This window comes from Penaeus japonicus, unplaced genomic scaffold, assembly GCF_977035675.1.
Source record: "Penaeus japonicus unplaced genomic scaffold, GWHDUDI00000001_assembly GWHDUDI00000037, whole genome shotgun sequence".
In the NCBI taxonomy this organism is placed as follows: domain Eukaryota; kingdom Metazoa; phylum Arthropoda; class Malacostraca; order Decapoda; family Penaeidae; genus Penaeus; species Penaeus japonicus.
Window position 1 is genome coordinate 20,603,056 of NW_028234439.1, and position 25,000 is coordinate 20,628,055.

At 35.7% G+C, this 25,000-nt stretch overlaps 7 protein-coding genes across 8 annotated transcripts in view; all 7 read left to right on the forward strand.

Annotated features, from left to right (window-relative positions):
- The first annotated feature begins 3,267 nt into the window (after positions 1 to 3,267).
- Positions 3,268 to 4,897, forward strand: LOC147467229 (uncharacterized). 2 transcript variants are annotated; one of them, XM_086532232.1, is made up of 3 exons: positions 3,268 to 3,519; positions 3,642 to 3,716; positions 3,827 to 4,897. In XM_086532232.1, the coding sequence occupies exons 1-3, from the start codon at positions 3,463 to 3,465 to the stop codon at positions 4,082 to 4,084; spliced, it is 390 nt and encodes a 129-aa protein (XP_086388358.1). In that variant the 5' UTR covers positions 3,268 to 3,462; the 3' UTR covers positions 4,085 to 4,897. The 2 variants fall into 2 exon arrangements, with proteins under 2 accessions (XP_086388358.1, XP_086388359.1); XM_086532233.1 differs by having other exon boundaries at positions 3,466 to 3,523.
- Positions 4,898 to 6,440: 1,543 nt separating this feature from the next.
- On the forward strand, positions 6,441 to 7,634 carry LOC122260593 (pro-resilin). Its single transcript, XM_086532506.1, has 3 exons — positions 6,441 to 6,452; positions 6,754 to 6,828; positions 6,948 to 7,634. The coding sequence occupies exons 1-3, from the start codon at positions 6,441 to 6,443 to the stop codon at positions 7,254 to 7,256; spliced, it is 396 nt and encodes a 131-aa protein (XP_086388632.1). The 3' UTR covers positions 7,257 to 7,634.
- Positions 7,635 to 9,829: 2,195 nt separating this feature from the next.
- On the forward strand, positions 9,830 to 10,664 carry LOC147467230 (pro-resilin-like). The gene is made up of 3 exons (XM_086532347.1): positions 9,830 to 9,862; positions 10,060 to 10,134; positions 10,224 to 10,664. The coding sequence occupies exons 1-3, from the start codon at positions 9,851 to 9,853 to the stop codon at positions 10,530 to 10,532; spliced, it is 396 nt and encodes a 131-aa protein (XP_086388473.1). The 5' UTR covers positions 9,830 to 9,850; the 3' UTR covers positions 10,533 to 10,664.
- Positions 10,665 to 14,259: 3,595 nt separating this feature from the next.
- LOC122244457 (pro-resilin) lies at positions 14,260 to 15,069 on the forward strand. The gene is made up of 3 exons (XM_086532080.1): positions 14,260 to 14,281; positions 14,469 to 14,543; positions 14,633 to 15,069. The coding sequence occupies exons 1-3, from the start codon at positions 14,270 to 14,272 to the stop codon at positions 14,939 to 14,941; spliced, it is 396 nt and encodes a 131-aa protein (XP_086388206.1). The 5' UTR covers positions 14,260 to 14,269; the 3' UTR covers positions 14,942 to 15,069.
- Positions 15,070 to 18,663: 3,594 nt separating this feature from the next.
- On the forward strand, positions 18,664 to 19,485 carry LOC122260595 (pro-resilin-like). Its single transcript, XM_086532230.1, has 3 exons — positions 18,664 to 18,686; positions 18,883 to 18,957; positions 19,047 to 19,485. The coding sequence occupies exons 1-3, from the start codon at positions 18,675 to 18,677 to the stop codon at positions 19,353 to 19,355; spliced, it is 396 nt and encodes a 131-aa protein (XP_086388356.1). The 5' UTR covers positions 18,664 to 18,674; the 3' UTR covers positions 19,356 to 19,485.
- Positions 19,486 to 21,844: 2,359 nt separating this feature from the next.
- LOC122255556 (pro-resilin-like) lies at positions 21,845 to 22,627 on the forward strand. Its single transcript, XM_043019727.2, has 3 exons — positions 21,845 to 21,891; positions 22,084 to 22,158; positions 22,248 to 22,627. Exons 1-3 carry the CDS (start codon positions 21,880 to 21,882, stop codon positions 22,554 to 22,556), a joined length of 396 nt encoding a protein of 131 aa, XP_042875661.2. The 5' UTR covers positions 21,845 to 21,879; the 3' UTR covers positions 22,557 to 22,627.
- A 2,031-nt stretch (positions 22,628 to 24,658) lies between these two features.
- Positions 24,659 to 25,000, forward strand: part of LOC122244458 (pro-resilin-like) — a 1,043-nt gene continuing 701 nt past the window's right edge. Inside the window, exons 1-2 of the mRNA XM_086532507.1 lie at positions 24,659 to 24,670; positions 24,867 to 24,941. Of these exons, the coding sequence (XP_086388633.1) occupies positions 24,659 to 24,670; positions 24,867 to 24,941 (87 nt within the window). The remainder of the gene's footprint in view (positions 24,671 to 24,866; positions 24,942 to 25,000) is intronic.

Sequence of the window (25,000 nt, forward strand, 5' to 3'; positions counted from 1 at the left end):
TCCGTGAATATGGTATATGATATATTATATGGTATATATGGTGAATATGGTATATGGTGTTATTCACGATTATTTTCAAGAGAGTGTAATGTTTAGGATAAATTCAGCGTTAGAGACACACAAGCCACAAGGATAAAGAAGAAAAAAGGAACAAATCAAACATTTTTTACGGGTTGTCCGATCACTGATGATCACTTTTTGTCTTTCTTTCTTTCTCTCTCTTTCCTTCTTTCTATTTCCTTCTCCTTCTCTTTGTCTCTTTTTCGTTCTTTCTATTTCCTTCTCCTTCTCTTTGTCTCTACTTCGTTCTTCCTATTTCCTTCTCCTCCTCTTTGTTTCTATTTCGTTCTTTCTATTTCCTTCTCCTTCTCTTTGCCTCTATTTCGTTCTTCCTATTTCCTTCTCCTTCTCTTTGTCTCTATTTCGTTCTTCCTATTTCCTTCTCCTTCTCTTTGCCTCTATTTCGTTCTTCCTATTTCCTTCTCCTTCTCTTTGTCTCTACTTCGTTCTTTCTATTTCCTTCTACTCCTCTTTGTCTTTACTTCGTTCTTCCTATTTCCTTCTCTTTCTCTCTATTTCGTTCTTCCTATTTCCTTCTCCTTCTCTTTGCCTCTCTCTCCTTCTTTCTCTTTCTATTTCCTTCTCTTTGCCTCTCTCTCCTTCTTTCTCTTTCTATTTCCTTCTCTTTGCCTCTCTCTCCTTCTTTCTCTTTCTCTCTCTCGTGCCAACCAGGTCATTGTGAGTCGCGCAATGAAGATCACTGGTATATTCAGTTTTTCTAAAGACACATGACACTTGATATTGCATGTTCAAGCATCTGTGTGTTATTTGTCTATACTTCTTTACAAAGCTCTTTCTTTTATAATAATAATAATGTGTATTTTTATGTATCACTTTCGTAGGTACTCTGACATCCTTAATAAGCAAAATTTTAATATTTTTTAAGTATATAAATCGTAAAATTTGTATTTCTATATCAAATGCGTTACTGCATTCTACCATCTTTCTCAAATCGTATTATCTTTACGAAAAAAGCATTAAAGATTCTTAAAGTAATCTCAGAAATTCGGGTCATAAAACGTTTGGTATTTCTCGCTGTGGCATGAGGAACCGTACGCAACATTCTGCAATCTGCAATAAAACGGTAGAGGAAAGCGGAAAACTGAACGGGGGGGGGGGGAGTGACGTAATGTTAATAAATTGCTCAATATCTCACAGGTAAGACACAGAACACACACACACACACACACACACACAAAAAAAAAAAAAAAACATTGAAGGGAAAAGCAACATATGAGGCAAATTTGACATTTTCACTTCCTACCACGCTTAAGAAAAATAAATTGTCAAAAGTTCAAATTCTCTTTCAATCTATTAAAGTCGATTCGAATCACATATCATGTTGTCAATGTCGACAAGACGCTAAGTCACTTTCGCTTACTGATTCTGCTTGTTGTCGGTCTGGACACCTACTGTAGAAGGATCGACTAGTTATCATTCCTTTTGACCTCCTTTCGTGTATGACCTAGATTCCCAGTTATTTATATTAGGTTAAGAAACAAGAAATACATTTCATAACCGATTGAAAAAAAGGGAGAGCAGAAAGAAAAGAAAGGACGGGTAATACATTTCAAAACCGTTATAAAAAAGGAAGAAGAAAAAGAAAAAGAAAATGACGGATGGGCATTACATTTCATAACTACAAAAAAAAAAAAAAAAAAAAAAAAGATCGGAGGTCGCGCCGCTCACCCTTCGGAACACCGCGTGATGTCGTGTTCGGAAAGGACCGGCGCGAGCAATGTTCTGAAAGTCTCATCACGCAAAGACCTAAAGACCTCACGTCCTTCCTGTATGACATTCACCAACTCATAAACCCTGTCCTTCAATGGTCAAAAAAGCAAGAGTCTTCTCATGCATCCAAAAGATCACTTTAGTACCGTGACCTCGACACTTACACAGGCCTACATCACGCAAGATAAAGGTTCCTCTCATGTCAATAACGAATTTCCGGCGAATGTTATTTTATTGCCGTGGCTTGACTTCAGGTTTGGGTGACCACGGCGAGTCCTCTTACATACACACAGACGAAAACTGTTACGAAGGACATTTATAACGTAATGAAAGATCCAGTTACAGTAGCTACTAAATACGTTTATATTATTGTATTAGATTCTTCCTGAAAGAACCCGCAGTAACCCCGACTAGAACACCCTGAGTTTATACGAAGCCCATTAATAACGAAATGAAAAATCCAGTCACTGTAGAGTTTATTTATTCTTTTTTTTTATTAGTGCATTAAGTACTAGCCCGCAGTAAACCCCGCGCTGACCCTTAGTCCCATAATGCCTCGCTCGGACAGGTACAACCACCGGCCTCTGACAGGTAGACCATAATTAAGCAGTGGTTATTTACCTGCTGACCGTCGCGAAAGGTCGGCTACCCTTGGCGCCTTCATGCTACCATTACAAAGGTGTATTGTTACCGCATTCACCAGTGGCTGTCTTTTATGTGGCTGCGCATCACTGCATGCCATTAACCACGGAATTTAAAATGCGCATTCTGTGCCTCGTTTTTTTTTTTTTTTTTGATTCTTTGTTTGTTTATGCGTGAATGGTTGTCTGTGATTGTCTTTGGAATTATGGAATGTACTGTTAACTGTGTTTCGATATATATAACATTCGTGTATTGTAACATTAATTGCGAGTGCTGTATTCATGAAATCTGCAGATCAAGAGGATGTCGAATCATATATCAGTATCGTGGAAACTAAGGTTCATGTTATGTCACGCATTCTATAACATAATTATGCATATTAATCAATTCTAGTTATTCCTACTCATCATGATAATTTCCTGTATCTTTTTTAACCTCAATATTAATATTTCCCGTTATTGAATTGATTATCTAATGATTAATCTCATTTATCAATTTTATTTATTTGTTCTCTCTCCACCTTCCTGTTTTAATTAAAAACGCACCTTTTTTCCTCGGCGTCTCATGCAACTTTCATTCATCCCTTACAAGCCGAGCGCGCCGCCGCCACTACACGGCAATCACACTTTCACTACTACACAACCCGGAGAGAGTGAGAGGCCGAGCAGCTGACCGGTGAATGTGCGGGAAGACTGACCATTATTCTTACTCATTATTCAACGCGGTCTCACACCTCGCTACAGTGCCCTGCGCATCATCAGGGGCGAGGCACAATACCCACACACATGTCTGCTTCTAGATTAAGTCGATGACAATGCCCGCGTGACTTACTTCGCGAGGAATCTGATGAACAAAAGACCGTAAAGTCGGAAAAATGACATTTGTTCCGCAGGTGGTAATTCCTGAAAGAACACATCTAGCACACTCTCGTCTGGACTTCATGCCATGACATGAACCTGCAGCTATTTTTGCGACCAGAAAACCTGTTGTGCAGTGAGTCTCGGATTCCCCCCTTGACCACGTATATAAATGAGCAGACGTCGCGGGAAACAAGTCACTTTCCACGGGTCGATCATGAATGCAACAGTAAGTAGGTATCAATTACGTGTTTCATGTGGATTGACGTGTGTGTATTCATGATTTTTAGTGATATATGACAGGACGTGATGTGTCTATGTGTGTGTGTGCTAAGTGTTCTGTTTTCCCAGGCGGTCATGCTGCTGTGTTTGATGGTTAATCTGATCTCCGTCGAGTCATCCAGGGATAACTACGACGTCTCACAGGTGTGCATGACAGTACAGTGCATGTCTATATATATCCGGATTTCACACATTCAAGAGAATATGACGATACGCAGTGGACAAAGATAAAACGCTTCTTCGTGTATTTACAGGAATCGTTGGAGGAGTATTTTGACGTGAACCCATACGAAAGGTTCGACTACGACTGGTCGTTCAAGTACGACCTCGTTTCCAGCGACGTCAGCCAACAGGAGTCCCAAGAAGATGCCCCGCCTGTGCATCCTAGAGGGTCGTACGTCGTGCAGCTTCCCGACAGACGCATCCAGACCGTCACCTACTACTACGACGATACGCTTGGTTACGTAGCGGAGGTCACGTATGAAATTGAGCCTGAGATTAATAAAATATAAGGTAGTTTCTCAATGTACGAGGGACCTTCATATGCTCGAGGGGGTTCCCTGCTACGTACTTGATATTTTTTTTCTTTCACATTTATGCATCATAGGATTTCATTGCTACAAATGATATTTTTTCCTTGGTGTACTGAAGAGGGATTTTTAGAGGACGTCAGGTCAGTCATTTAGGGTCAAAATGCTTTCCCTTTTGGCTTTGTCGACTCCTGCGATCCCCATTTACTAGTTCTCAAGATCTAGTGTTTGAGGAGGTGGTCCAACAAGGTAAACGAAACAATTATCTTGTCAGACAATAAGAAGACGGTGATGATTATATATACCCCGTTATAGAGTGTAACGTGGATTATACCGAAACACACAGACGCCATACAAGCAATTTCATCGCCACAATAGATTAACATATGATCCTTTTACCTCAGACTTTACACCCACTTTGCGCCTTTTGTTTCCCCGAATATAACTCGTACTCCAAGTTTTTGTTCAAGGAGTCTTTCCAGAAATATAATCCAATACCAAATCTACAGATAGAGTAGCGACGTCTATGACAGTGCATATAAAGTGGAATTGTTTTAGTCTACGCTAATACATGTAGAGTAGAGTAGTTTTAGCCGGTGATGATACATGTAAAATAAACAGGAGAAACAAGAGTAATAAAACTGTAAAGGATTTTGTTCGAATGAAAGGATCGAAGCCGGTTTCGGAATGAGTGGAAACGGCCTGTGTCGTAATTGTGAATGGAGAGGAACAGGCCAGTGAAGTGGTGTTTTATTCACATCATTTCAAAATGCGATCCTATTAAGATAAGATAATAGATATTTTTTAAAAAACGCCACGCAAATACTCTGAAAAACAGTGCCTTCAGACTCTTGATTAGATAAACACTTCCTTACAAAGGGAACTACGTTCATGATGACGGCAGCAGAGGGGGGACATGATTTGGTTGCAAATGGCATCCCTGAAAAAAAGGGCACAGCACAACAACAGCAGAGCGGGGCGGGCATCGTTGACTAAAGTCACTCACCAATAATAGGGCACCCAGACACAGAAAACACGAAGCTTACCACGCTCTGCTCTTTGCGCTCCAACCTGAATCAACTTTTGTTTCATGAGACGACCGCTAGAGGTCAGTCATGTTCAAGCAGAAGGGGGAAAAAAAGAAGAAAATTGTGCTTTCACTTATGTTTTTTCTTTATAAGTACTTTTGCATCTACGCAGTTGTTCAGGCACCGGTTCTGAGACGAGTGGCGGGATTTTCTAAGTCATTTGTGTTAGTAATAAATGCCCCGCTTTTTTTTTCTTTTTATTGTATATTACATTACATATGGTTTATCTGTGCAATTGTTATTTTCCTAGTACTTTGTTAAATGCTGTCACCTCACGTTTATTACAGTTACTCGTGTTCTTTGTATATAGTAGAAAAATGATTTTTTTTATAAATAAAATCATCCAAAGATCCAGTAGTTTTTATGATTCGCCAAAAATAGCGGTTCTCTTGATATCCTGTCGCAAATTTGTTTAATTTTTTGCATAAAAGTGTACATAAAGCAGAGGTCTGTCTCTGTCAGTCCATTATCTTTCAGACTCTCTCTTTTACCCGTATGTACATGCATATATAATATATATATATATATATATATATATATATATATATATATATATATACATATATATAGATATTTATATATATATATATGCATATATATGTATGTATTTATTATTTATATATATATATATATATATATATATATATATATATATATATATATATATATATATATGTATGTGTGTGTGTGTGTGTGTGTGTATTCATTTATATACACATATACATACACACTCACACACGCATGCATACATACACACACACACGCATGCATACATACACACACACACGCATGCATACATACACACACACACGCATGCACACACACACACATATATATAAATACTTATATAAATATTTTGATGAAGGCTCATCTTTCTATAAAAGGCTAAATAAACACACTTTACCTCTTACCTTTCAATCTGCTCAAATTAAAGTATTTACTTTGGGTAATCGTCTTAATAGTAATAAGAATGAAACGAAATTATATAACCAAATATAATAAAGCTCATAAAACATATAAAGAACAAGAAATTAACACGAAAGCTTAAAACCATGCAATTTTCATTCATGATTCTCAAACTGATTAATACCCACCATGCTCTTTGGCAAAGTTTGATGCTCGAGAAGTGCATGACCTTTGAAACTTTATGTTACTAACAAAACTGAAGAAAATCGCTGTCTGGCAACACATTAGACGCCGTATATATAGGGGTCATCACGTCTAACTACCCATCAATTACAACTTGAATGATGGCGTCTAAGGTAAGTTGAGGTACACTGTAGTCATTTATATGTTTGTATAGATTTAACTATATGTTTGTGTAGTTAAATATACATGAATACATACACACACACACGCACACACACACACACACACACACACACACACACACACACACACACATATATATATATATATATATATATATATATATATATATATATATATATATATATATATATGCATAGCCATTCACAACTGTGACTCTGATATGCTACTTAAGTAATTCATGTTATATAGATTATGTAAAGAAAATTTTCACTCTAATTCATATGTTTACAGATCTTACTTGTCATCGCTCTCGTGGCATTCGCTTCTGCCGACAAGAGGCCATCGTTTTCCTATGGCGTTCCCAAGGTATGGTAGTCTGGGTTTTGGGCGTGAAGAGTTCGTACTAAAGTCTTGCTTAATCTATTATATCTCTAATCTGGTAACACCAAGCAATAATGATGAAATATTTACAAAATCCGTTTCAGTCGATGGAGGAACACTCTGGCGAGGAGTCGGATCCTCCCAAGTACGAGTTCCGTTATGGTGTGAAGGACGGATACTCAGGTGTGGATTTTGGCCACGAAGAGTCCCGTGACGAGGATGAGACTGAAGGCTCTTACAGTGTGCAGCTTCCCGACGGGCGTGTGCAGAGGGTGAGCTACCACGTTGATGGCGACGACGGATATGTAGCCGACGTCACTTACGAGGGCGAGGCTGAGTTCCCAGAGTCTGAGGAGTCCCGAGAGGCTCCTGTGTACGCCCCGCCGAGGCCGTCCTACGGTTACCCACAATGAGTCACTCATCTATTCAATTCACATCGTTTCGCCCAGAAAATGACATTATAGAATCATGATTAATTTATGCATCATTCGATTACGAATCCATTATGTATACTGTACACTTTTAATAAAGGTTCAATTATCATTGGTCAGCGTTTATCTAAATCATTTACAGAGAAGATTACCATTACCTATTCAAGAGAGATGACCCTTTAAATGCATATATGAATTTAAAATTTAATTTATCAATATTTCTACATATTCCTTAGCAGTCATTTGCACTGGTCCTTTACAAACTTACATATTCCCGGGTTTGCATTATACAATTAGATTGAAGACGGAAGTAGTAAATCATAAGATAAGCAATTCTTAAAAAAAAAAAAAAAAAAAAAATGAATTTATGAAATCAAAAATTCTCACTTAACACGACATATTAATTATAACCTTGATTACTTTATTGAACATATAATACCAGTATAATAAGAATATAGTTTACTGAATCATAGAACAAGTGCATAAGCGATAGAATGATTAAACAATATAATTGATAAGAAAATAGATGGATAAATACACAGTATAGAAAATGGTTGAGTGTAAACAGACACGCGATGAATCAAGGACTGATTGGTGGCCCCTTTTCAATCATTTTTACTTTTATATACGTTATTGACTTGTTGATCCATTCGATATAATTTCATTAATTTCTTTAATATTCATTCACATATTCATACAAGACACGCAGATCCACTGACCACCAGTTCATGGACCACTACTCGGTAATGACATTGTTGTACATTATATTTTTCTAAATGATACCACAAGCTGATATCTAAATGATTGGTAAGTAAATGTGGAAACGTACATATAGTCTATTTATATATATTTCATATATATAGATATATATATAGGTATATATGTATATATATACAGATATATGTGTATACATATACATACATACATACATATACATACTTGCATATATATATATATATATATATATATATATATATATATATATATATATACATACTGTATATGTATATATATACATATATATGTATACACACACACACACACACACACACACACACACACACACACACACACATATATATATATATATATATATATATATATATATATATATATATATATATATTTATATATATATGTATATATATATATATACATACATACATACATACATATATATATATATATATATATATATATATATATATATATATATATATGAAACAAATATGTTTTACAAATACACACATGCAAACAGACAGACACATCATGCAGAAACACACACACTCATAATGTTTGTGTGTGCATTTGTATATATGGGTATATATTCCTTTATATATAAATATGATATCAATTATAAACACACATGCATATGTGTGGATGTATCTACTCATGTATAATGTCAAATATAGACACATATAATTTATGTATCTATATATACATATATGGATGTGTGTACTTATATATGTAAAATATAATATCAAACACCCACCTACCCCTCTCCCTCCACACACACTCGTACATAATGTCTGTGTGTATCTGACTATAATATAAATACATGTAATAATACATGTCCATGTATGTAATGCTTTATATCTACCACATATACAGACTCATGCAAATATATATAATGCCTGTGTTTGTTTCCATCTATATGTTTTCATGTTGATGGATGTATATGTATATGTATATGTAATATATATCAGATGTAGGCAGACGTACGCACATATATGTCAATCGCCCATACACAAAAAAAAGACATTTACGTGTATGGGATGTATGAAGATTCTGAGGTTTCACATAAGGGATCACTTAAATATGTAAGTTTGTAAAGGACCAATGCATATGACTGCAAAGAAATATGTAGTAAATTGATAGATTGAATTTTAAATTCATATATGCACTTAAAGGATCACATCTGAATATATAATGGTAATCTGTAAAGTAATTAAATAAACGCTGACCAATGATACTTGAACCTTTATTAAGAGTGTACAATATACATACTGGATTCGTAATCGAATATGATACATAAATTAATCATGATTTTATGTTGTAATTTTCTGGGCGAAACGATGTGAATTTGATAAATGAGTGACTCATTGTGGATAACCGTAGGACATGGGATATGGAGAGTTGTTGCAAATGTTTCTTCCCAATGGATTGCTCTCCGTCTAAACCTTTCCTTTCCTACATCAACTCAAATCCATCATGTTACTAGCCTTACATTCTAGCTTAACCGAAAAAAAGCATCCCTGTTTTTAATTGTTAAGGTATCAGGATTGATAGATCGATATCACAACCATAAAAGATGAAACAGAATACATTAATAATTTGACTTTAAATTCGAGAATAAGAACATTACTTCGCCTCATTCTTTCATAATTCAGGAGCAAATGAAAAGTCATTTATTATCTATGGTGGTTTATGGCGAGGAAGAGTCGTCTATAGATCCTTGACCTATGGAATGTTATCAGAAAAAGAAACCTTCGAAAATCCGTTGCTGGCAACACAGGTAGAGGGAGCATATAAAAGAAGGCTCGTCGTTGACATGTCTGTCAATTACAACCGGAACGATGATGTCTAAAGTAGGTCGAACGACAGTAAAATCGTCTCCATGTTTGTGTTTATCGGTCTGTTTATTTATAAATCCTGAATACATCTGAATCAAAGTTACTTATGAATAGATTTACACATGTGTTTCATCTGAGAATTTGTAAATTGCATTACTTAGGTTATGTCGATAGCGCGAGGAAAGTTTTATCGGTAACTCCAACTTTTCCAGATTGCACTTTTCCTCGCTCTCGTGGCATTCGCTTCTGCCGACAAGAGGCCATCGTTTTCCTACGGTGTTCCCCAGGTATGTCTGAGTTTTATATCATAGGAAAAGTTCCTTACGCAATTGGGGAAAAGGATCTAATTATTAATCCTTTGTGGAATCCGTTTCAGTCTATGGAGGAACACTCTGGCGAGGAGTCGGATCCTCCCAAGTACGAGTTCCGTTATGGTGTGAAGGACGGATACTCAGGTGTGGATTTTGGCCACGAAGAGTCCCGTGACGAGGATGAGACTGAAGGCTCTTACAGTGTGCAGCTTCCCGACGGGCGTGTGCAGAGGGTGAGCTACCACGTTGATGGCGACGACGGATATGTAGCCGACGTCACTTACGAGGGCGAGGCTGAGTTCCCAGAGTCTGAGGAGTCCCGAGAGGCTCCTGTGTACGCCCCGCCGAGGCCGTCCTACGGTTACCCACAATGAGTCACTCATTCATTCAATTCACATCGTTTTGCCCCGAAAATGACACCACAAAATCATGATTAATTTATGTATCATTCGATTACGAATCCATTATGTATATTGTACACACTTAATAAAGGTTCAAGTATCATTGGTCGGCGTTTGTATAATTAATTGACAGATTACCATTATATATTCAGAAGATGTGATTCCTTAAGTGCATATATGAATTTAAGGGGGGATTTCGGATGTTCGATCCCACTAACGGTTTTCGGGCCCTCCCATCTTTCCTATTTCATCTAGCTGATTAATTTTTTTACATTATGTGTATTTGTATGCAATGCATTTATACTATTAATATGACTATGATAGCTGCCATAGTTTTTGTGCGGTGCATCTATTTTTGGTGATTGCAGAAGACAGAAAAAATCCCAAAAAACATCGAAAGTATGAATGGCATGGCAATTTCCTTTTAACCACATATAGTAGACACAATAAAGTATCTTTGTCGGTATTTTTGTACACGTATCTTTTATAACAAATTTGATTCAAAAAGAAAACTTTGCCTTTCTTTTTTCGTTAAAAAAATCATATATAAAAATTATTGTTTGATAATACCGGGGAAAGTTTGGACAAACGTGATGATTATGGTGCTGAATTTTCTTTTAAATCGGTCAATTACTGACAGAGTAGTTTAACATTTTGTATCTAAAAAACAAGTTTTGAGAAAATCGATGTTTTATGTGAACATATACAATGCTTGATAAAATTCACTCCAAAATGTATCAAATCTAAGTATATACATAATTTAACTATTCAACCATTCCTGGGAAGCCTGCCAGTGATTATTTAGGCAGTTTGAGGCCATGTTACATAACTTCTGTCACCTGTATAGCCTCTCAGAATCTAGCCTGGGAGAAACTGCTCACGTTACAAGGTTCTTGGTCCCCTGTTATTATCATTTTAGAATATATAACACTTTATTGATGTGTTATATATCTCTAATATGATAATAACATATTCATTGGGTATCAGTGGAGCCCATCCACCTCATTGATGCCAGGAAAAGGTAGGTATTCGAGATTAAAAATTACCACGCTGGTAATCTGGGCCAGGTGCCGACTTTCTTTTGTTTTTTTGGGGGGCCTTTTGAGATGGCAACAAGCTGTGTCTATAGCTTGCAGTTGTGGCATGGTTCTCATGTGGCGACGAGAAGTCAGGGGTGGGTGCGGGGGATGGGGTGGAGGGGCCAGCGACCGCGTCATCATCAGCTGAGCTTGCTTCTTCCCTTTTCCACCTTTTTTTTGGATCCTTTCACTGACAGCCTTTCGTTTTGAACTAGCACGTGGCATTGCCAATCAATATAAGTCAAGAACGAATATAACTATAAAAAATACGCAAATATGTGTTGGCAGGAGCTTGTATACACGCATGTCATCTCTCCAGCAAGGCCTCACTCGCCGCTCTGGCGTCGCCAGCAACAGCCCAAGTTATCGTACCTCACCATCACTCAAAAAGTAAATCGAAAAAACAGCAGAAAAACAGTAATAAATGCAAAAAAAACAAAGAATTGACAAGAAGGGGGCGTGTCAGCACTACTACGCGTTTAAAGAGCCAGCCCTTTAAACCCACACTACGGGGAGGGGAATGCATTATGCGTCTGGCCATGTATCGGCTTTGATCCGATGAGGTTCAAACATGAAGTTTTCAATAAAAAAAAAAAAAATGAAAATTTGAGGTCGTATCGACGAAATCCCCCCTTAAGATTTAATTCATCAATTTTTCTAAATATTCCTTTGCAGTCATATGCATTGGTCCTTTATAAACTTACATATTCCTGGATTTCCATTATATGATTAAATTAAAGGCGGAAGCAGTTAATCATAAGATAAGAAATTCTGATAAAAAAAAGGAATAAAAAACTATCACTGAAAATTACCTAACAGGAACAACCTTGATTATTGTAATGAACATGTAATATTAGTATAGAGAACATAGTGTACTGAAGTGCATGAGTGATAAAATGATTAAGCAATGTGATTGATATATCAATGGATGAATAAATACACAGTATAGCAAATGGTTGAATAAACAAATATACGATGAATCAATGACTAATTGGCGTCCCCTTTTCAGTCACTTTTACTTTTTATATACGTTATTGACTTATTGATTCAATCAATATAATTTTATTCATTTCTTTATTATTCAACCACATACAAAACAGGCAGATTCACTGACCACCAGCTCATGGACTACTACTGGATAGTGACACTGCTGTACATAACATTGTTCTGAATAACAACACAGGCAGATATGTAAATGATTGCTAAATGTGGAAAAGTACATTTAGTCTATGTACGAATATCATATGTTTATATGTGTATATATATGAATATGTATGTATATATACATATATATGTATGTATGTATGTATATATATATATATATATATATATATATATATATATATATATATATATATATATATATGAAACACAAATATGTATTACAAACACACACACGCAAACAGACAGATGCATTATGCACAGACAAACACACATACTCATAATATTTGTGTTTGCACTTGTTTTAGAGGGTGTCTGTTCCTATCTATGTAAATAAGATGTCAATTATAGACACACATGCGTATAGATGTGGATGTATCTACTCATATATAATTTCAAATATTGACACACATATAGTGTCTCTGTTTGTATATATATGTATATATGTATATATATATATATATATATATGTATATATATATATATACATATATATTTATATATATATATATATATATATATATATATATATATATATATATATGAGAAGATGGTCAGGGAGGTAAATATTTGTATATATATATATATATATATATATATATATATATATATATATATATATATATATGAATGTGTGACACTCATATATGTAAATCATGATATCAAACACCCAGCCACACAGCTACCCACATCCACACACACTCGTATATGATGTCTGTGTGTATCTGACTATATTATTAATGTATGTGATAATACATTTCCATGTATGTAATAATTTGTATCAACCACATACACACTCATACAAATATATGTGATGTCTGTTTTTGTATCCATCTATATATTTTCATATTGATGCATGCACTTGTATATGTAATATACTGTATATCAGATGTAAGCAAACGCATACAAACACACATATCAACCACCCAAAAAAAAACACATTTACGGTATGAGATTTCACATAAACAACCACTTGCTCATGCCACTTTTCTAGCTATATCCTATTCATAATGATGTAATGATCATGGAATATGGAGAATTGTTGCAAATGTTTCTTCCCAATGGATTGCTCTCCGTCTAAACCTATCCTTTCCTAAATCAACTCAAATCCATCATGTCCTTTTCTTAGCCTAACATTCTAACTTTACCGAAAAAACAGCATCCCTGTTTTTAATTGTAAAGATATCAGGATTGATAGATCGATATCAAAAGAAAAGAGGAAATAAAATATAATTATTTGAATACAAATTCGAGAAAAAAGTACATTGCTTCGCTTCATTCTTTCATAAATGAAGATCAAATGAAAGTCATTCATTATCTATGGTGGTTTATGGCTAGGAACAGTCGTCTATAGATCCTTGACCTATGGAACGTTATCAGAAAAAGAAATATTCGAAAATTCGTTGTCTGGCAACACACGTGGAGGGAGTATATAAAGGGCTCGTCGTCTCAGTAATTACAACCGGAACGATGATGTCTAAAGTAGGTCGAACAGTGTAATCGGCTCCATGTTTTTGTTTATCTAAGTATTTATATATCCTACATACATCTGAATTAAAGCTACTTGTGAATATATTTATACGTAGTTCCATTTGATAATGTAATTTGTATTACTTAGGTTATGTCGATACTGCGAGGAAAGTTTTACCGGTAACTCCAACTTTTCCAGATTGCACTTTTCCTCGCTCTCGTGGCTTTCGCTTCTGCCGACAAGAGGCCATCGTTTTCCTACGGCGTTCCCCAGGTATGTCTGAGTTTTATATTATAGGGAAAGTTCTTAATACAATTAGGGAAATTGATCTAATTGTTAATCCTTTGTCGAATCCGTTTCAGTCGATGGAGGAACACTCTGGCGAGGAGTCGGATCCTCCCAAGTACGAGTTCCGTTATGGTGTGAAGGACGGATACTCAGGTGTGGATTTTGGCCACGAAGAGTCCCGTGACGAGGATGAGACTGAAGGCTCTTACAGTGTGCAGCTTCCCGACGGGCGTGTGCAGAGGGTGAGCTACCACGTTGATGGCGACGACGGATATGTAGCCGACGTCACTTACGAGGGCGAGGCTGAGTTCCCAGAGTCTGAGGAGTCCCGAGAGGCTCCTGTGTACGCCCCGCCGAGGCCGTCCTACGGTTATCCTCAATGAGTCACTCTTCTATTCAATTCACATCGTTTCGCCCAGAAAATGACACCACAGAATCATGATTAATTTATGTATCATTCGATTACGAATCCATTATGTATATTGTACACTCTTAATAAAGGTTCAAGTATCATTGAGCAGCCTTTATTCACTTAATTTACAGATTACCATTATATATTCAGATCCTTAAAGTGCATATATGAATTTAAGATGCAACCTATCAATTTTCTAAATATTTCTTTGCAGTCATATGCACTGATCTTTTACAAACTTACGTATTCCTGGGTTTACATTATGTAGTTGAATTGAAGACGGGAGCAGTAAATCATACGATAAGCAATTTTCATTATAAAAGAAAAAAGAAAAAAAGAAAAAAGCAATGCATTTAGGGAATCAAAATTTTTCACTTAACACGACATAATAGGTATAACCTTAATCACCTTATTGAGCCTGTAATACCAGTATAATAAGAACATAATTTATTGAATCATAGAGCAAGTGCATAAGCGATAGAATGATTAATAAATATAATTGATAAGTAAGTGGATGGATAAATACACAGTATAGTAAATGGTTGAATAAACAAAGACACGATGAATCAAGGACTAATTGGCGTCCCCCTTTCAATCATTTTTACTTTTTATAAACGTTATTGATTTATTGATTCATTCGATATAAGAACATTAATTTCTTTATCATTCATTCATTCACCTATTCAAACATGACCACCAACTCACGAACCACTACTGGTTAGTGCCACTGCTGTGTATAACATTGTTGTAAATAACAACACAGGCAGATATTTAAATGATTGGTAAGTAAATGTGGAAACGTACATGTAGTCTCTCTCTCTCTCTCTCTCTCTCTCTCTCTCTCTCTCTCTCTCTATATATATATATATATATATATATATATATATATATATATATATATATAAGCATAAAGGGGTATAGATGAGACAATATTTTCACAACACAAGAGATGTAATTTACGCGTTTCGGGTTACCCTGTCTTCAGAACTACATGCTGCATCAAGTTAACATGAACATATATAAAGCTACATCAAACGACTCCAAACTTCTAGGTACAAAAATAAGAAGCTGGCTAGTTTTGACGACAAATCCCTCTTCACTTATGTTCCCACTGACGGAGCCGTCCGAGCAGCTGAGAGGGTCGTCAGCACCATGGAAGATAGTTTGCTCCCGCTGCCTGAACACGACTTCATAGAACTCGTGAAACTGTGCGTGAGCTTCGGGTCTTTCGAGTTTGCAGGAGAGGAGTATCGACAGGTCAGCGGTCTCGCTATGGGCTCACCACTAAGCGCGGTTCTGACCTGCCTCTTCATGGAAACATTAGAAAAGGACCACTATATGAATATAATCGGCAGACGTTCGACTTGGCTTCGATACGTAGATGACGTCCTGGTAATCGTCCCTAGATCATGCTTACATCAAACGCTTACGCAACTGAATACCGTGCACGGCAAGATCAGTTTACCATAGAGGAAGAGGAATGTCAGAAGCTACCTTTTCTCGATACTGTGATCCATCGGGGCGAGAACGACCTACGTTTTTCAGTGTACAGTAAGCTAACGAATAAAGATGATTTCATACACTATTACTCCGCACACAGCAATAAAACTAAATCGAGTCGTTATAGGATTCTTCCTCAGGGCTTTGAGGATATGCAGCCCTGAATTCCTCGACGATGAAATGAAGTACACCATTGATGCATTTATGAAACACAAATACCCTAAGGGATTTCTTCTGAAACTCCGAAAGAAGGAGGAGTTCATTATAACGAGGTCAAAATCCGAACCCTCTTCCCCTCCAAAGTTCCCAGTGCTACCTCAATGCAACATCTCCGAGGCGGCTAATAAACATTTCGGAAGCTCCATCAAGGTCGCCAACACTTCTGGTGCAAAAATAGGTGACTTAATACGCAACAGAAAGCCGTCCACAAAGAATCCTGACAGCGCCTTATACTGCATACCATACAGCGGATGCGAGAAAGCATATTATGGTGAAACAGGACGTGGATTCAGCACCAGGATCAGTGAACATCGAGCCGACGTCCGACACCACAGAACATCCAACGCCATGGTGGTACACGTAGATGAAGCGGGACATCTACCGGACTGGAAACGCGCCAAAGTGATCCATGAAGGATTAAATAAATTAAAGAGAAAAATGATGGAAGCTGCATACATCGCGATGGAGGAGAGCATGAACACAGCGTCAGGTCGCTTTAAACTATCGAAGGTCGCAGCAACGTCTATCATGCGGACAATGAGCGATAGGTCACGGGAATCAGCTGGGTCGTCAGCTCTTGACTAATATATATATATGTTCATGTTAACTTGATGTAGCATGTAGTTCTGAAGACGGGGTAACCCGAAACGCGTAAATTACATCTCTTGTGTTGTGAAAATATTCAGTCTCATTTATACCCCTTTTATCCATTTGTCACAATGAACTCAGTTCATATATAAGTATATATACAGTATATGCTTATATATATATGCATATATATACATATATATAAATATATATATATATAAATATAAATATATATATATACATATATATATATATATATATATATATATATATATATACACACACACATGCCTACACACACATATATACAAGGAAAAAATATGTATTACAAACGCACACACGCAAACAAACATGCATTTCGCACAGACAAACGCATAAACTCATGATGTTTGTGTATCCATTTGTTTATAAGGGTGTCTGTTCCTATATATGTAAATATGATATCAATTATAGACACACATATAATGTATGTATATATATATATATATATATATATATATATATATATATATATATATATGAATGTATGTACTCATACATGTAAAACATGATATCTAACACCCACCCATACACTCACACACAAACACACACACACTCGTAAATAATGTCTGTATATCTGACTATATTATAAATGTATGTAATAATATATGTCCATGTATGTAATACGTTATATCTACCACATATACAAATATATATAATGTCTGTTTGTATCCATCTATATATTTCCATATTGATGCATGTACTTGTATATGTAATATGTATCAGATGTAGGCAAACGCGTGTACATATGTATCAACCGCCCCCCCCCCAAAAAAAAAGAAGAAAAAAAAAAAAAAATAAATAAAATAAAAATTAAGTGTATGAGATTTCTGAAGATTTTGAGATTTCACATAAACAACCACTTGTTTATGGCACTACTCCAGTCATATCTTATTCATAATGATGTAAAGGCCATGGAATACGGAGAGCTGTTGCATATGGTAAAGATTTTCTTCCCAATGGATTGCTCTCCTCGTCTAAACCTTTCCTTTCCTAAATCAACTCAAATCCATCATGTCTATAGCCTAACATTTTAACTTAACCGAAAAAACACCACCCCTGTTTTTAATTGTTAAGGTATCAGGATTGATAGATCGATATCAGAACAAGAGAAGATTAAATAGAATACAATAATTATTTGAATGTAAATTCAAGAAAAAAGTACATTGCTTCGCCTCATTCTCATGAAAGGTCATTCATTATCTATGGTGGTTTATGGCGAGGAAGAGTCGTCTATAGATCCTTGACCTATGGAATGTTATCAGAAAAAGAAACCGAAAATCCGTTGCTGGCAACACACGTGGAGGGAGTATATAAAGGGCTCGTTGTCTAAGTATACATCAATTACAACCTGAACGATGATGTCTAAAGTAGGTCGAACAACAGTGTAATCGTCTACATGTTTGTGTTTATCTGTCTGTCTATTTATAAAACTTGAATACATCTGAATTAAAGTTACTTATGAATAGATTTATACATAGTTTCATCTGAGACAATGTAAATTGTATTGCTTAGGTTATGTCGATACTGTGAGGAAAGTTTCATCGGTAACTCCAACTTTTCCAGATTGCACTTTTCCTCGCTCTCGTGGCATTCGCTTCTGCCGACAAGAGGCCATCGTTTTCCTACGGCGTTCCCCAGGTATGTCTGAGTTTTATACTATAGTAAAAGTTCATTTTGTGATTGGGGAAAATGATCTAATTCTTAATCCTTTGTCGAATCCGTTTCAGTCGATGGAGGAACACTCTGGCGAGGAGTCGGATCCTCCCAAGTACGAGTTCCGTTATGGTGTGAAGGACGGATACTCAGGTGTGGATTTTGGCCACGAAGAGTCCCGTGACGAGGATGAGACTGAAGGCTCTTACAGTGTGCAGCTTCTCGACGGGCGTGTGCAGAGGGTGAGCTACCACGTTGATGGCGACGACGGATATGTAGCCGACGTCACTTACGAGGGCGAGGCTGAGTTCCCAGAGTCTGAGGAGTCCCGAGAGGCTCCTGTGTACGCCCCGCCGAGGCCGTCCTACGGTTACCCTCAATGAGTCACTCATTCATTCAATTCACATCGTTTCGCCCTGAAAATGACACCATAGAATCATGATTAATTTATGTATCATTCGATTACAAATCCATTATGTATATTGTACACTCTAATAAAGCTTCAAATATCATTGGTCAGCGTTTATTTAATTAATTTACAGAGAAGATTAGCATTACCTATTCAAGAGAGATGATCCTTTAAATGCATATATGAATTTATGATTTGATTTATCATATTTCTTAATATTCTTGTGCAGTCATTTGCATTGGTCCTTAACAAACTTACATATTCCTGGGTTTACATTATATGATTAAATTAAAGACAGAAGCAGTAAATCATAAGATAAGGAATTATTATTGTAAATAAATGCATTTAGGAAATAAAAAAATCTCACTTAACACAACATTTTTGGTATAACTTTGATTACTTTATTGAGCATGTAATACCAGTATAATAAGAACATAGTTTACTGAATCATAGAACATGTGCTTCTTCTTCTTTGTCTTTCGGCTTATCCCTGTATCATGGGTCGCCACAGTGCGTCAACTTTCTCCATCTCTTTCTATCTTGTGTGTCCTCCTCCGCAGCACCTACTTGGATCATATCTTCTCTGATGTTGTCCATAAAACGCCTTTTCGGTCTGCCTTTGCGTCTCTTTCCTGGTGGTGCTATCTGCAGCATTCTTCGGCCAACGAAGTTCTCTTCCCTTCTCTTCACGTGCCCAAACCATCTCAGTCTACACTCTCTTAACTTCTCCCCAAGCCTTCTTGCAGCTAGCATGTCCCTCACTGTCTCATTCCTTATTCTGTTTTTCCGTGTAAGGCCCAGAGTGAATCTCAACATTCGCATCTCTGCCACCTACGTCTTTGCCTCTTGTAACTTTGTTACTGGCACTGTCTCCATGCCATAGAGCATTGCTGGTCTTACACACGTCCTATAGATTTTCCCCTTCACTCCTATTGGCATGTTCCTATCGCACAAAACTCCCGTCACTTTTCTCCACCCATTCCAGCTTGTCTGTAATAAAATGATTAAACAATATGATTGATAAGTAAGTGGATGGATAAATGGTTGAATGTAAACAAATATACGATGAAACAAAGCCTAACTTCTGACCCCTTTTCAATAATTTTTACTTTTTATATAAGTTACTGAATTATTGATTCATTTAGTATAAAATTATTTATTTCTTTATCATTCATTCACCTATTCATACAAGACGTGCAGATCCACGGACCACCAACTCACGAACCATTGCTGGGAAGTGACACTTCTGTACATAATCTTTTTCTAAATAATACCACAAGCAGATATATACATGATTGGTAAGTAAATGTGGAAACGTACATATAGTCTCTCTCTCTCTCTCTCTCTCTCTCTCTCTCTCTCTCTATATATATATATATATATATACATACATATATATATATATATATATATATATATATATGTGTATATATATATATATATATATATATATATATATATATATATATATATATATATATGTGTGTGTGTGTGTGTGTGTGTGTGTGTGTGTGTGTATGTATGTGTGTGTGTGCATTTGTTTATAAGGGTGTCTTTTCCTATAAACGTAAATAAGATATAATCTATAGACACACGCATATATGTGGATGCATCCATTCATATATAATGTGAAATATAGACACACATAAAATTTATCTCTATATATGAATGTGTGTATTCACATATGTAAAACATAATACCAAACACCCACCCACCCACACACACACACACTCATTCATACATAATGTCTGTGTGTATTTGACTATATCATAAATGTATGTAATAATACATGTCCATGTATGTAATACTTAATATGTACCACATATACACACTCATTCGTATATATGTCTGTGTTTGTATCCATACATACGTTTTCATATTGATGCATGTATATGTATATGTAATATATATCAGATGTAGGCACATATATATCAATCGCCCACACACACAAAAAAGAAACACATTTACATGTATGGGATGTCTGAAGATTCTGAGATTTCACATAAGCAACCACTTGTTTATACCACTATTCCAGATATATATTATTCATAATGTAAAGGTCATGGAATATGGACAGTTGTTGCAAATGTTTCTTCCTAATGGATTGCTCGCCTCGTCTAAACCTTTCCTTTCCTAAATCAACTTAAATCCATCCTGTCTCTAGGCTAACATTCTAACTCTACCGAAAAAAACAGCATCCCTGTTTTTAATTGTAAAGGCATCAGGATTGATAGATCGATATCTCAACAAGAAAAGATGAACTAGAACACAATAATCATTTGAATATAGATTCGAGAAAAAAGTACATTGCTTCGCCTCATTCTCATGAAAGGTCATTCATTATCTATGGTGGTTTATGGCTAGGAAGAGTCGTCTATAGATCCTTGACCTATGAAACGTTATCAGAAAAACATCTGAAAATCCATTGTATGGCAACACACGTAGAGGGAGTATATAAGGGTTCGTCGTCTAAGTGTCCATCAATTACAACCGGAACGATGATGTCTAAAGTAGGTCGAGCGACAGTGTAATCATTTCCATGTTTGTGTTTATCTAAGTATTTATATATCCTACATACATCTGAATTAAGGTTACTTATAAATAATTTACACATGTGTTTCATCTGAGACAATGTCAATTGTATTACTTAGGTTATGTCGATACTGTGAGGAAAGTTTTATCGGTAACTCCAACTTTTCCAGATTGCACTTTTCCTCGCTCTCGTGGCATTCGCTTCTGCCGACAAGAGGCCATCGTTTTCCTACGGCGTTCCCCAGGTATGTCTGAGTTTTATATTATAGGGAAAGTTCTTAATACGATTAGGGAAAATGCTCTAATTATTAATCTTTTGTCGAATCCGTTTCAGTCTCTGGAGGAACACTCTGGCGAGGAGTCGGATCCTCCCAAGTACGAGTTCCGTTATGGTGTGAAGGACGGATACTCAGGTGTGGATTTTGGCCACGAAGAGTCCCGTGACGAGGATGAGACTGAAGGCTCTTACAGTGTGCAGCTTCCCGACGGGCGTGTGCAGAGGGTGAGCTACCACGTTGATGGCGACTACGGATATGTAGCCGACGTCACTTACGAGGGCGAGGCTGAGTTCCCAGAGTCTGAGGAGTCCCGAGAGGCTCCTGTGTACGCCCCGCCGAGGCCGTCCTACGGTTATCCTCAATGAGTCACTCATTCATTCAATTCACATCGTTTCGTCCAGAAAATTACACCAGAATATCATGATTAATTTATGTATCATTCGATTGCGAATCCATTATGTATGCTGTTTACTCTTAATAAAAGTTCAAGTATCATTGGTCAGCGTTTATTCAATTAATTTACAGAGAAGATTAGTATTACCTATTTAAGATAGATGATCCTTTAAATGCATATATGAATTTAAGATTCAATCTGTCAATTTTCTAAATATTCCTTTGCGGTCATATGCATTGGTCCTTTACAAACTTACATATTCCTGGGTTTACATTACATAATTGAACTGAAGACGGGAGTACTAAATCATAAGATAAGCAATTCTTATTGTTAGAAAAAACAAAAAGAAAAAACAAAATGCAATTAGGGAATCAAAATTTCTCACTTAACACGACATAATAGGAATAACCTTGATTACTTTATTGAACATGTAATACCAGTATAACATAGTTTACTGAATCATAGAACAAGTGCATAAGTGATAGAATGATTAAGCAATATAATTGACACGAAAGTGGAAGGATAAATACACTGTATAATAAATGGTTGAATGTAAAAAAATACACGATGAATCAAAGCCTAACTTTTGTCCTCTTTTCAATAATTTTTAATTTTTATATACGTTACTGAATTATTGATTCATTTAGTATAAAATTATTCATTTCTTTATTATTCATTCACCTATTCATACAAGACGTGCAGATCTACGGATCACCAGCTCACTAATCACTACTGAGTAGTGACACTGCTGTACATGATTTTTTTCTAAATAATACCACAAGCAGATATCTAAATGATTGCTAAGTAAATGTGGAAACGTACAGATAGTCTAAGTATATATATATATATATATATATATATATATATATATATATATATATATATATATATACATACACACACATATATATATACACACACACACACAAACATATATATATATATATATAGTAAATATGATATCATTTATAGACGCACACGCATATATGTGGATGTATCTACTCATATATAATGTCAAATATAGACACACATAAATAGTTTATGTATCTAAATATATATATATATATATATATATATATATATATATATATATATATATATATATATGAATGTGTGTACTCATGCATATAAAGCGATATGATATCAAACACCCACCTACCCACTCCCTCCCCACACACACACACTCGTACATAATGTCTGTGTGTATCACTATATTATAAATGTATGTAATAACACGTATCCATGTATGTAATACTTTACATCTACCACACATACACACATACAAATGTATATGTCTGTTTGTATCTATATGTTTTCATATTGATGCATGTACTTGTATATGTAATATATATCAGATGTAGACAAACTTACGCACATATATATATATATATATATATATATATATATATATATATATATATATACATATATATAAATGTATATACATATATATATATATATATATATATATATATATATATATATATATATATATATATATCACCCAAACACACACACACACACACAAAACAACAACAAACATTTACGTGTATGAGATTTCTGAAGATTCTGAGATTTTACATAAACAACCACTTGTTTATGCCACTATTCCAGATATATCTTATTCATAATGTAAAGGTCATGGAAGATAGACAGTTGTTGCATTTTTTTCTTCCTAATGGTTTGCTCTCCTCGTCTAAAGCTTTCCTTTTCTAAAATAACTCAAATTCATCTTGTCCATAGCCTAACATTCTAACTTAACCGAAAAACAGCATCCGTTTTAATTGTAAAGGTATCAGGATTGATAGATCGATATCACAACAATAAAAAATGAAATAGAACACAATAATCATTTGAATATAGATTCGAGAAAAAAGTACATTGCTTCGCCTCATTCTCATGAAAAGTCATTCACTATCTATGGTGGTTTATGGCGAGGAAGAGTCGTCTATAGATCCTTGACCTATGGAATGTTATCAGAAAAAGAAACCGAAAATCCGTTGCTGGCAACACAGGTGGAGGGAGCATATAAAAGGCTCGTCGTTGACATGTCCATCAATTACAACCGGAACGATGATGTCTAGAGTAGGTCGAACAACTGTGTAATCGTCTACATGTTTGTGTTTATCGATCTGTCTATTTATAAATCCTGAATACATCTGAATTAAAGTTACTTATGAATAGATTTATACATAGTATCATTTGAGACAATGTAAATTGTATTGCTCAGTCTATGTCGATACTGTGAGGAAAGTTTTATCGGTAACTCCAACTTTTCCAGATTGCACTTTTCCTCGCTCTCGTGGCAATCGCTTCTGCCGACAAGAGGCCATCGTTTTCCTACGGCGTTCCTCAGGTATGTCTGAGTTTTATACTATAGTAAAAGTTCATTTTGTGATTGGGGAAAATGATCTA